This window comes from Carassius auratus, chromosome 6, assembly GCF_003368295.1.
Source record: "Carassius auratus strain Wakin chromosome 6, ASM336829v1, whole genome shotgun sequence".
In the NCBI taxonomy this organism is placed as follows: domain Eukaryota; kingdom Metazoa; phylum Chordata; class Actinopteri; order Cypriniformes; family Cyprinidae; genus Carassius; species Carassius auratus.
In genome coordinates, this window is record NC_039248.1 from 22,271,867 (window position 1) to 22,286,170 (window position 14,304).

General features: G+C 34.5%; 1 protein-coding gene across 2 annotated transcripts in view; it reads left to right on the plus strand.

The window, feature by feature from the left end:
• Positions 1-14,304, plus strand: part of negr1 (neuronal growth regulator 1) — a 105,022-nt gene that overhangs the window by 13,557 nt on the left and 77,161 nt on the right. For both annotated transcript variants that reach the window (XM_026265641.1, XM_026265642.1), the window contains exon 2: positions 6,069-6,307. In XM_026265641.1, coding sequence (XP_026121426.1) covers positions 6,069-6,307 — 239 coding nt within the window. The remainder of the gene's footprint in view (positions 1-6,068; positions 6,308-14,304) is intronic.

Below are 14,304 nucleotides of genomic sequence, written 5' to 3' on the forward strand. Positions count from 1 at the left end.
ATACAGTCTGCTGCTTGCTGCAGCCACCGTATGTAACTAGCGTAGCGAACAGAGAGAAGGCTGGAAGGTGCATTTTCAGCTGTTTTCTTCACAAAACCCTGTTCCCTATTCCCATTCCCAAACTACCCTGGTTGTGTGCCTGCTGGCTTGAATTGTTCCGCTTTGAAGAAGGAAGAATGTCAGTGAGGTTGTGGTTCAGTTAGAGGCATTTCAGTACTGATTGCTTCCACAATTTGATAATAAAATGGGGTTTGCTGGCTAGTACTTTGCAAGTATTAAAAGGTTTTAGTAAAAAAAAAAAAAATTATATCTACACATGTATTATGTGTTGTATGTACTGTATATTATCATTCAAAAGTTTTGGTCAGTAAGATGTTGTAATATTTTTGAAAAAAGTTTTAAGCAATTATTTAAATATTGTGAAATATACAATTTAAAATAACTGTTTTCTATTTTTAATATATAATAATAATATATTAATATATTTGTTCAAGTTATGAATTTCTTTGCTGTGAAATTTGATCAATTTAATGCACGCTTGGTGAATAAAATTAAAAAAATTTAAAAAAGTAAAAAAAAAAAAATATATATATATATATATATATATATATATATATATAGTAGAAAAAGAACAGGAAAAAAAACTTTAAAAACTAAAATCTAAAAAATTAAGTATAATAAATACTTAAATACTTCTTTCTCAAATAAACAAAGAATTATTTAAATCTTTAGTGGAATCCATCCCATAGGCCCTGCTAGGAAACATACCTTTAGTGAAGCATTCAGCTGGAAGGAGTGATCAGAAGAACAAAAGAAATCTGGGTCAATCCGAAATGAAAAGAAAATCCAGTTTGGATTAGAGAAAACACCCAGTACATCTGTAGAACAGCAACTGTAATTGGTGGAGCTCAGTGTGTTTTAAGGATATGGTTCAGATTCAGCGTGCTTAACTTACCTTGGCACGGTTCTTCAGATGCCTCAAATCCAAAAACTTGCAATTCAAGCCTAAACACAGAAAGGTCTACTGAATCTGCTCTTCAGAAATCATGTTTAGAATAAAAAAAAATACCAGATGAAGACCTAATCAGTGTTTCACAATGTGGAAAGCCTCAGTGGATTCTGAAGAGATCATGAGATGAAAAATCCCACCATGAGTGTGAAGAGGTTTGCCCTCATGAGCTTCACAGAGCAGTGCTTTGAAGGGATGAATAAAGATGATTAAGGGAAATTTTGGGGAAAGAGAAAGAACAAACATGACTTGATTACGCTCTCTTCTCTCTGCTGTTTTGAGACTTTCAAAGCAATTGCTTATTTAAATTGGTAACAATGCGCATTGGCCTGAAAATACATATTTGGATGCAAAAGACATTGGGCTGGGGTGGTTTAGTGGTGTAGGGGACAGCGGGGTAAGATGTGTCAGCAAATAAGCTGCCGTCTAACATACAGCTGCCTGTGATTTGAAAGATGCTGATGAGAAAAGTTATATTTTAAGAAAAGTCTGCTTTGCATGTCAAAGTACATTTTCTGCATGACAGATGTGATGTCTGAACAAATATATGTAAAAACAAAAAAACTTTTTACTTATGTAAAACCAGGCTAAAAATGAATTGTGAATTATTAAATATTTCTAAATCTGCATGAATATGGAAAATATATATTAGTATATTTAGTATTTTGTCTGAGCAGTACATCCAAACTAATTTCCCTATTATAAATAGAAAGCCTTACATTGTAACAAAATATAAAAAAAAAATGGTGGATATTTTCACTCACTCTTTGTGCTCTGTTGTTTTATTAACATCAAAGGAATAGGAACACCCTAAAATAAAAATTCTGCCATCTGTCTGTCAATTCTGTCACAGTGTTTTGTATTTATATCATCATTTACTCACTCAGAAGTTGTTTTAAACCTGAAAGAGTTTCTTTCTTCTGCTGAACATAAAAAAATATATTTTGAAGAAAGTGGAAAACCAAACAGTTGCTGGTCCCCAGTGACTTCCATAGTATTTTTTCCTACTATCAAATTCAATGTGGAACAGCAACTGTTTGGTTACCCACATTCTTCAAAATATATATATTTTTTGTGTTCAGCATAAGAAAGAAATTATTACAAGTTAGGGACAACATTTGAGTTAGTAAATAATGACAGAAATGACATTTTAGGGTGAACTATCCCATATGAATGTCGGCACCATGTTTAGTACTGTCGCTTTAAGACTTGCAGGCATCTTATATACAGGCACTCATCTGTTTTCTCTTTGCTGTTTAGGCCTACTTGCTGTTTAACCAACTGAGTCTATATGTAAACCTTGTTTGGTTCGACAATATTAGCACAACTTTTACTTAATTCAGTAATCAGGCGCTGTTTAGCATGCTTCTTAGCGTCAGCACTTCGGGTTTACACGCTCAGAAAAAGCACATGTCAGAACAGCATGTGAATGAAATATTTAACCAGTAGCTTTAAAGCAAATAATGTACTTTTGTGATTGTGAATAAGTGCAGTGTTCTGTGAGTATAACTGAGTTAACATTGATGTGAATGTACGTGGCGTTGTACAGTATATTGACACGGCGATGCCAGAACTGGAACTGATAGAATATGTGCTGTAGCACGGTAATATGATATTTCTTCAAAAGCAGATCATGGAGACATTTTAATCGTCCACAATCAAAAATAGTCATATCACACACCTCTAGTGTCACAAGTCATGTGTCTAGCCATGGGTAAATGATGGTGAAAAATCACACACACACAAGTCCTACAGTCCAAGGGTTCAAAGACTAGCACAGGCTAGTAGGCGCATAAAATCAGCTTTGAACCTTTCCACCTGTTCCTTCCAGGTGGTACAAAGGAAATATAGCACACGTGGAGGTCCATACTCTTTCTTACAGTAGCCTACACCTCAGTAGGACGCACTTATGCCTTTGTGGGGAGTAATTGTTAGGTATGTCCGAGTAGATATCTGTAGTGCTTTGACACCAGCCATCCTGCTGTTTCAGGGTTAGAAATGGTGATGAAACCTTCAGTGTCAGTGATGTTGAGCAGTTTGCCTGAGGAGCTTTTACAGGAAAATCAAAAGAGTTTAGCTTGTAGCACATCATTTAGAATTGACCAGTTTGTATTAAATAATTTATTAGAGGTCTATTGAGTTTTTGACTTTATAAATATTAGTAATATTTTACTGTGTAGTGCTAGTAGCACTTTGTCAAATATTTGTTCTATTTATAATCAACCATTTCTTTGCACAAATGTCTGATTTTTTTCATTACATTAATTAGCTTTTAAACATTGTGTTGATTTTGTGACAACATTGCAAATCACGTTCATTAAGGAAAATTGTCATCATTTACTCACCCTCAAGTCATTCCAAGCCTATGTCAAACAGTTTTGGTTATCACTGACTTCCATTGCATGCACACACAAAAAAAAGAAAGAAAAAATGAAATAAATCCTCCAGATGTCTTCTTTTATGTCCCATAGAAAAAAAGGGTCACACTTTACAAACTACAACTATTGCCTCAACTCCTAATTTGTGCAAGGAATATGGAGATGTTTATAAGAATTAAACATTTTAAAAGAATAATTTTGGGTTTTGTAAGACAGAGCTGAGCATTAACATTTTCTAAGATCCTTAGAATGTGCTTCCGTGTACTGCAGTTGTAGCAGTGCATGTTTTGTTGAACACTAATCTGAAGTAATGGTTATATATGTGTGCTTATTTAGCACAAGTGTTTATTTATTTAGATTATTTTTTATTTAAGTGTAAAAATTGTTGCACCGTCTCATATCTCTTGTAGCATTAATGTTAATGTGAAGAATATATCATCTCTATTGCTGTTAATTTGGTATGCGTATGAATGTAGGCTTATAAGTTATACTCTATTATCTGGCATTGAAATTCAGGGATGCGGCATGCATAAAATGGACAAATTATGACTTATCACTAATATTTCAGATATTTTGTCATGCATTTCAGATTTCAGATGATACTAATGGTATACTAATAACAACAATAATGAATGCTTTAATAGTTGCTTTTATTGGATTTACAACGTTGTACACAACATGCAATTTGACATTATGAAATGTTTTTAATTTAAGAGGTTGTATTCTAGAAGCATCAATACATTTTTAATAAGATCTGCTCTAAATCACATTCTCAAGTGGGCTTTTCTCATGCATAATGATAACTGAACTGTATCGTTTTTAATTCTTGTCTCATCATTCTGTGTACACTTTTTAACGAACCCTAGTGAAACAAAGTTCAATCCTTTTTCATAGCATGATATATATATATATATAGCCTGACTACGTTAGACTTAGCAGAGTCTGGTATTACCAGGCTAATATATATATATATATATATATATATATATATATATATATATATATATATATATATATATATATTTTTTTTTTTTTTTTTTTTTTTTTTTTTTTTTTTTTTTAGTGGCATGAGAACATTTCCAAACAATCCAGTCAACTGGACAGTGAGTTGAGACCTTCAATGTACTAACGGATATGTTGCCTCCCGTTTCACCTCACCTTTAACCTCAAGAGTATCTTGTGTGAATAACACACACTCACACTGCTGCTGACAAACAAGTAGCCTAGATGTTAGACATGGTACCAGATTGAAGTTCTAAGCCATCTTTTTTTATTTGTTTGCTGTCTTGAAGTCTTTTGTTTTGTGGTCAGAACTGTCAATTTGAACACATAATTTTTTAATGAATACAGAAAATACAGAAAACAAAATGGAATGACCTTGAAACAAAATCAAAAACATGTTTTTTTTTTTAAGGATGAGGCCTTTTCAAGCAAGCTGTCCATGCTGGCATCAGCATAATTTGACTTCTGCAAAGTAATGGACGGATTTGCACCATGAATACTATGGAGTTTAATTATAGATTTTGACGTCAACAACAAACGATAGGGAAATAATTTTCTCCTTAAGTGTTTTCTTGAAATGTTGATAAGCCTGTTTAATTTGCTGTCCTGAATGCATGATTATACAGCTAGTTGCATTTTATTTTTTTGTATTTAACATCTCTTGTGCTGTTTAAGAACAGAGCTACGGCCCATTTTTGGGTCACGGCCCACCAGCTGGGAACCACTGCTTTAAATATTAAATAGCAATTTTGTTGTTGTTGCCTTTTGATGATATCTTTTGTGCACTCCAGGGACTGATGCAGATTGTATGATTTGCAAGTGGTGGGGTTTATTAAACATTTTAGTTTAACTTTCCTCAATATCTAACAAAAAAAAGTAGATCTGAACCATTTTTGGTTCGTTTGTTTCTTTCTATTTGCTTCCACTAGTAAGTATGGAGTGTTATACTTGGAAAGATGGGTTGTTTCTGCATTTTTTTGCAAACTGTAAATCATATTCTTTGTGTATATATATATATATATATATATATGTGTGTGTACTTGAACTGTGCAAATCTGAAATTACATTTATAACATCCAATGTCCTTGTCCCCAGTCCCCCCAAAGTCACAAGTTATATCCCTTAAACTCATCTTTAATAATCAAAATTACATATTTAAACGTTTTACCCATGAAAGTCATTTTCCCATGCCTTAAAATGGCTTGAATGTAACTCCACACTCTCACCTCATTTAGTATACGTGGAATCATGAATATGCAAATTACTCCCAGCTGAAACTGATTCTGAAAAAGATATTCTACGAGTTGATGTATCAGAATTGCTCTCTACAATGTCAGCTAATAATGTGTTGCTAATGGTACAAAAACATCTCAAACAGCGAATGATATGAAAAGCCCCACCCTGCAAAATGAAAGGATTGGTTACATGTTTATGATAGTATAAAATGGCCTGTTTCAAACCACATTTTTGAGATACTGATATGTATATTTAAAGATATTTCACAGTATTTGGTATACTGGAGTTTTATTGAAAAATGCTCAGCAATGAAGTTGACTCATGAATTTGGACATGGTTTGTCTCGAAGCATTTTAAAATCAGCAGATGGACATGTAAACAATGTTAAAAGCTTGGTTTTCACCACAGGGGTCTTTAATTTTCTGCTTTCTTTCTGGTTTCAGATGCTACCTGTTGGATGGGATTTCAAAAGGAGCATGGTTGAATCGTTCCAGTATCATTTACGCAGGGAATGACAAGTGGTCAGGGGATCCTCGCGTCTCCATCGTATCAAATGTGGGGGATAAACATGAATACAGCTTACAGATACAGAAAGTGGATGTAACGGATGAGGGCTTGTACACCTGCTCGATACAGAGTGAGCGTAACCTACGCCCAAAACTCATTCAGTTAATTGTAAAAGGTGAGTGTTTAATCAACAACTGCTTATTTCATCATGATTTGCCATGTTTTTCCATTGATAATAAAATAGTTTAGCATTATATTTGCACCTAGTTTGGTTTTAGTTTTGAGAAGGGACTTAAAGATATATTTATTAATACTGAAGCTATGAATTTGTGTTTGCATCCATATTCATGACACTATATTTTGACTTCAGACGGCTTAACCGCTCTGTCGAAATGTCAAAAATGTTTTGAATCTCCAGGCCACTGCATGCAATTTTAACGCTATCGCTTAAAACTTAGAGCACATTTTCATACGTTTATATGTCTGCAGTCGTAATGAAAATATGAATTGAATGTGTTACTAATGACTATGAAATCATCAAACGTTAGTAAAAACCTTTTTAATGTTTCATTATGTAAATCCAGATTCTAAGTCTACATGTGTGTGTCCCCCTTTTAAAGAATTAGAGTAAAGTCTGTGAATTAGCCTATAGGCTATAGATAGCAGTTGGAGTGCAGTATCGAGTGTGAGATTAAATACTGCCACATTTAAGTGGATCTAAATATACATTTATATGGAGTTGGATTGTGGCTCCATTCGTGGTATAAATTTATGGGTTTTTTTTCATCCTGCTCTGCAGCATAATTACTGATAATGTCCATGTGGAATAACATTTTACATCATAGTAGTGCGTGCAAATGGCCACTCTGCAAGCCTCACTTTTTATTGTGTTAAATGGGCATCGGTTAATATGGTAAATTTTAATTTTTTAGTGAGAAAAACATAAATTCTACTGTTAGCTTTGCATATTATAATTGGCCGTCTATTCTAATCAATAATTTGAACTCCCTAACTGAATGATTATTAAGAGAAGAATTCCACCAGTGTTGTTCTTTGAACAAACCTCCAATTGCCAGCTACAAATATTGGCAGTTGGCATAAAGCTTCACATGTCTGCCTGATAAACCCCTCGTCGCTGTGAATAAGCATAACCGCGAGGTCTGCTCTCAGAACTTGTGAACAAGTTTTATTTGTATGAATAAATTAATCAGCTTTTGCTATAAACAGGCAATTAAAATAAATGACAGCAGAGGTCAGGTATGCTATTTGTGTGTCTTGTTTTTCTGGAGAGAGTGTTTTTTTAATTTTATTTTTTATATAAACTAGTTATATATATATATATATATATATATATATAATACACACACACACACACACACACACAATATATATATAAATAAAGATTTATATAAAAGTACATTCTGTTATCTGTAAAGAATATATAAACACACACACACACACACACACAATATATAAATAAATATTTATATAAAAGTACATTCTGTTATCTGTCAAGAATATATAAACACACGCACACACACACACACACACACACAGTATAAATAAATATATATGTATAAAAGTACATTCTATTATCTGTCAAGAACATATAAACACACACACACACAGTATAAATATATATATATATATATATATATATATATATATATATATATATATATATATATATATATATATATATATAGATAGATAGATAGATAGATAGATAGATAGATAGATAGATAGATATAGATATATACAGTATATATATTTATACTGTGTGTGTGTGTGTGTGTGTGTTTATATATTCTTGACAGATAACAGAATGTACTTTTATGCATTTTTATATTACAATATATATACACATATGGGATATATTTTTACCTATCACTAATTATGTATTGACTTTTTTTTATTACTTCATATCTATTTTACTAGCTTTTTCAATTTAGCCACCTATTACCTTGATAATAGCTCTGCACAATCTGGGCATTCTCTCAAGCAGTTTCATGAGTTGCCACCTGGGATGCTTTTGAAATTATATCGAAGGAGTTCCCATGTATCCCTGTTCCCTTGTTGGCTGCTTTTCCTTTACTATCTGTTCCAACTCTTTTAAAATTATTAGCTCATTTAAATTGTTGCAATTTTAGTTTTATAGAGAAATTCATATTTGGGCACAATATGTGTTTGCTGCAACACAGACGTAAAACTGATGATTATAATGAATATTTCATAGCTGCCTGTTATGTACATATTTGTTCGGTCGCTAGCTTCATCTCACATCTAGTCATTATAGGATATTTCAATAACGGATATTTATCTAAATTTGCTGGTAGGCTTTTACAGGTTGGTGTGTACGGTTGACACCTCAGTAGGAGGTGCTGACTCTCTGTTGGCAAATTTGCTTTTTTTTTTTTATCCTCATAAATCCACTGCCTGCAATTAACTGGAGAAAGATCACTGCAAGCTCCCTAATCCTCCTTGAGATAAAGCAAACTAATACAGGCCAATCATATCTGAAGATGTGTAGTTTTAGAGGCCGTAACCTGTAGCCCTTCGCTGAGTCTCTTCTATGTAATTATAATCAACAAAATGAATGTCCTCCCTTTTCACTCTCTTAGCCGAAGGCTGTTTCATGATCATGATGGATCTTTTGTTCTTAATAGAATCCATTACTTGCATGTATCTCTACATGATCTGGGATAATTAATAAGCACTGGTAAGAAAATATACACGCACTGTTGGGGTAATGACAACAAGTAAAGAGAGAGAACAAAAGCGACAGGAAACACATGACGAACAGCGGTCTTGTAATAGGAATCGGTGAGTGGTAAACTTAATCTCCTGCAGGATTGTATCAAAAATGAAATTGCTTGATTGACTCTTACAGTGGCACAAATCCTGGAACGCCAAATCGTATGTAATACGATTAAAACATCTTATTTGTCCTTTGTGAAATTTGAAGAGACTGTACTTGCGGTCTCTTCGAGCTCTTGATGTGTGGACGAAACAGTTTTGCTAGGTCATTCTTTCTAGCCGACGGGTCGATACTGGGCATCATCAGAGAATGAGTGTGCTTGTTTGTTTTGTAGGGATCGCATGAGGATGGCCCACACACATTTTTCGGAGAATAATCACCTATCTTCTCCACCAGTTAAATCTTAGCCTTGTTTACCGGACAGTGGCATTTATCATAGTCCACAGTGAGTCACCATTAAATAGAGCAGTTTGAGACCAACACATTATTCTTGTATAGATGTGCTCAGTTAGTGAATGACAGATCAAATGTATTGCTATTCTGCACATAGGCCCTATATATCTAACTTAGCCAAATATTAGGAGTGATGGTCTGTTTGTCATCAGCAACCACCATTTTGTTTATTATGGAAGAAGAACCAAGCACTGCGTACGTTCTAGTATTGCGGCAACAATGAAACGCAACAAAAAAAGATGAATTAAATTATTATTTCTGTCGTGTCGTCTTTTGAAGACAATGACTTCTGTAGAAGAAGTTAAATTATGAAACATTGATTATAATGGTATATAGAGAGCGATAGCTCTACATTTCAAGGGCTTCTTTAACGTTGAACTTCCAATTCTTTTGAAGTCACACAGTAGCTTTTTTTCTATTCTAAGTCAGTTCACAGGAAATCACCTCTCCTCCATATCAACCTACTTCTGTACAGTTTTCCTTCTGTGATATTCTGATTTCACCTTGAGATTAGATAGCTTCGATATTTGACCACTATTTATGGTAATACTTGATTACAGTGACACTAATATTTCTCATTTCTGCCAGGAATGCAAAATGAAATGGGTGAGTTAATGATATTTTGATCAGAATAACGAGACACTGTAGACTACATATTCAATCGTATTTGCTTCTGTATTTTTTTATCAGTGCTTTGCTGCACAACATACAAACCTTTACTCCAAAATTGTGCAGGTTATGTATTTACACGTTTGCCTTATATTTCTTTAAAGAGAATAGAACCATAATTTTTTAATGACTTGCATAAAGACGATTCTCTGCCAATCCTTCAGTCAATATTGCGTGAACTTTCTGTCTCATAATACATTTATGCGTCAGTTTATTATATACAATATCTGCATTAGGTCACAATAGAGTGAGTTTTGAACAAAAAATAATGTGTCTTAATTTCATACTGTCACTCTGATATAATATAATATCAGATATAATATTCATATATATATAATATTCAGTTGGTCAACATTAATATACATGTATTGATACGTACAATATGTATGTATCAAGAAAAAAACAACACCGGTATTACTAGTTTGAAGTTCTCCAATTCAGCCTGCTGAAGGTTTTTTTTTTTTTTTTTTTTAGTGGAACATCATTAAGCTAGGTTAAGATGTTTTGAACTTCATCAAAAATGTCATGAAATATTAAGCCTCATTTTAGATTCTGTACCAGTGCGGCTGCACCTCACAGCAACTCTGCAAAGTCTTTAATGTGAAAGTTGATCCTTTCATGAATGCCTAATATTCCTCTCACTGATATCTCTGTTCATACTGTAAGCACTCCTGCTTATAGATTGAACTAATACAGTGTGCCGGAGAACAAAGCACCGGGTTGACGTCAGAATGTTTCTTGCGTACCTTTTATATTGTATTAATATCTAAGAGAGAAACATGATGGAACCAATATATACAGACAGCACCAGAATGTTAGAAATGGTATTTCTTTTAATCATGCACTGATTCAAGGTGCTACATTTTCAATTAACTCTTCAACTGGACACGGTGTACCAAGAGAGCTCATGTACTGGGTCGTGCACATTCTCACTGTCTCACGTTCCGTGGCATTACCAACTGAAGAAATCCCAGTGGGTAGAGCAGCCTGTCAGGGATTGTGTTTTGTTTCTGTCTATGACACCTAATTAGGGATCTAAGTTGGTTGGTTTTAGCAGCCTTCAGGTTGTATGGGGAATTGGGAACCACTATGAATGAACGTGGAATCTGGCAGTTTTGCAAGTTTAGCGTATTTCCACATCCAGCCACATGAGTATATTTAAAATGCATGTGCATATTTGTATCACAGTATAGTCACTGGATCAAAATATTCAGTGTTCCCTTGTAATGGTGTGCATGGATGAATCATAAGTAGTATTCCCAGCATGCACTCCGTTTTAAAACCTGTTAAGCTGAGTATTAAACAAATAATTCACCCAAAAATGAAAATTTGCGGAAAATGTACTTTCCCTCAGGCCACCCGAGATCAATGTATCTTCATTGGAACAGATTTGGAGTAATTTAACATGACATCACTTGTTTACCAATGGAGCCTCTGCATCATGATCATGAAAGACTTATTTCCAGCCTCTGTTGAAAAATATGTTGGTGGATTTTGATGTAAGAAGAGAACATTGGATGGACTTATATTGTGATATATTGTGATATTTTTATCAGCTGACGGCACTCATTCACTGCAGAGGATCCATTGGTGAGCAAGTGACGCAATGATAATTTTTCTCCAAATCTTTTTTGATGACAAAACAAGCTCATCTACTTCTTGGATGGCCTAATTTTTTTTTTTTATTAGACTGAATTATTTTGATCAACGTTTTCAGTGTTGCATAAATTCAATCTAAAATTATATAGGCCTACCATTTTACAATACCTTCTTTTATTGAAGAATAGTTTGTGATGTTTTTTTTTTCTTTCATTTTCTTTTTTTCCTTTGGTTCAGAACAAGATATTTGATGGCAGTATAATCATGCTTCCTACCTTTTCAAACAGCCGTAACATTGGGTTTATGCTTATGATTTCTTCAAGTGCTGCCTATGTTGGCAGCTTGCTAGCGTTTGGAACAGAGCCGGATTGTGACTCAGAAGGGTTGTTCAGGACGCACAAGAGTTTATTATGTTCAAATTGTTACTTACCCTCACTTTGTCTTTCAGCTTAATTCAGTGAATGTAATGTCTGTCCTAACAGATACTTAGCTCGTATGTTCTGTCTTACAAGTAGTTCATAACAGGATTATCAGATTGAAGGCTTTTCACACATGAGTTAATTTATTTGGTCTGTTTCCATTTTTCGATTCCTCCTCTGGCTGATTTATATTATTTGATTCCAAACCGCAGTACAGTAGATTTGCATCATTGATATCATACAGTTCAAGCACCTGTTTACAATTAGCTAAATAGTGTTGTATCTTTAGAGGAGAAGGTCAAAAAGAAAGCGAAACGTTAACCTTTTATACTCCCTTTGGTTTTACTACCATAAAGAAAAATGCATGAACAGCACTTATGAATCTGATTTGTAAGACACATTTGAATGGAAAATGCGATGTATGTAAAATGCAATTTCTGTGGAGAATGGTAGCAATTAGAAATACATTATTGTATAATAGACATTTGTACGTCATCAACATTGGTTCTCTTCCACAAATTAGACCCAACTGCATTCAAACCAACTGTCGTGCTGAAGTCCAAATGAACCATCCAACTTGTGCATGCCAAAGTTCACACAAAAAAAAGACCAAACGAACTAAAAGCTCCAGTGTGAAAACTCAAAAACTGATTTCAACAGTAATATAGTATATTTTACTCTGTCAACAGATATTAATGAAGGGGTCATGTGTGCAATGGAGTGCATCTTTTACTGTACTGCCTATTCCACTGGTAATTTACCATGCAGAGGCTTCATATATCAAATCAAAATTCTCCTCATTTATACTATTAATATTTAGATCAGTGGTTTTCAACCTGTGGTCCGCGGCCCCCTAGTGGGCCGCAGTGGTATTGCAGGTGGGCCGCCAATTATTTTCTGTTCATTTCCAGTCCATTCTAGGGCTGTGCGATTAAAAGAAAACGTCCTAAAATCACGATTTCAGCGTGCGCATATGCCTAACTCCAGGTTCACACACTGTCTGTGATGCGGATCAGAGCGTTCTCACTGCGGTAAAAGGCTAGAAATAAAAATGTGCGAAAATAATTCATGTCTAACACATGAGCATAGAGTGAATTTGTCAGTGAACAGGATGCAGTTTAAGTGAGAGGAGACACGTTTTAAGTGTGCACACTCTCTCCTCGCAAAGCAGCGTGTATCTGAGCAAGCACGACCAGTTTTGTGACAGAGCAAAGGAAATCTGCTGCGAACAGAGAGATTCGCGCTCGTGCATTATTTTAATGTGCTTTCGCGTTATATTTATGCGCTCTCGCTGCTGACCGCATACACATACTGTATACACACTACAAACACCTGAGGCACAGCTACAATTAATGAGCTCTATGAACAATGCATGGCAAAAAAGAAAAAAAAGTCCCTGTATACAGGATTTTTTTTTTTTATTAATTTTTTTTGCCACAAGTCTATACATTTTTTTTACATCTTCACTAGTGATAATTTTGACTTATGTCTGTTCTAGAGATGTTACAACTTTTTGATAAAGCTCTGATTGGTTTTCTTTTGGAAATATGTTTCAAATTAATCCTGAATGCATTTATGACTGTAAAAGCACAATTGCAAAATTGATGAAAAAAATCGCGATAGTTTTTTTTTTTTTTTTGTCCATATCGCACAGCCCTAGTTTATTCAATAAATATAGTTTAAAATCTAGCTTCTGAGTACTAAGTTATTAACCCAACAATAGCGGGGTCAGTTAATTTTTTTGAAGTGGGCCGCGCAAACATATGTGTTTGGTTGTGTGGGCCGCGAGTTGAAAAAGGTTGGGAACCACTGATTTAGATGATACTGTAACATACAAGTCCATTTATTAAACATCAGCATTAACTTTTTTCTTTAGTTTTCTTTTTTTTTTCATTCCTTTTCAGCCGGAAGACAACAAATAGATAAGACTGCATCTGATTTCTCTGCCTGTCTTTGCTTGGCTCTTTGCCTGTGCTAGTCTGCATTATGACAGGAGCCCACTTTTCCCTCAGCTCTGTAATTGGAATGTGGGCTGGCAGTAGGTGTGAAGCAATGGGGTCTTGGAATTGGGTGGCAGCAGTCAGCCCTGGAGAACCTGTCAGAATTTATAGAAAAGCAAGCCATGTACTCCTACTTTATTCAGAGGAAACTCTGCATTTTAATAGCTGTAAGCGTTTCAGTAATTCAAGGTGGCGTCATTAGAGGCTTATTTATTCACTCTGGGGCTGAGAGACTGATAATGCCTTCCCCGTCAGCTGTGGCAGCTCCATCTCA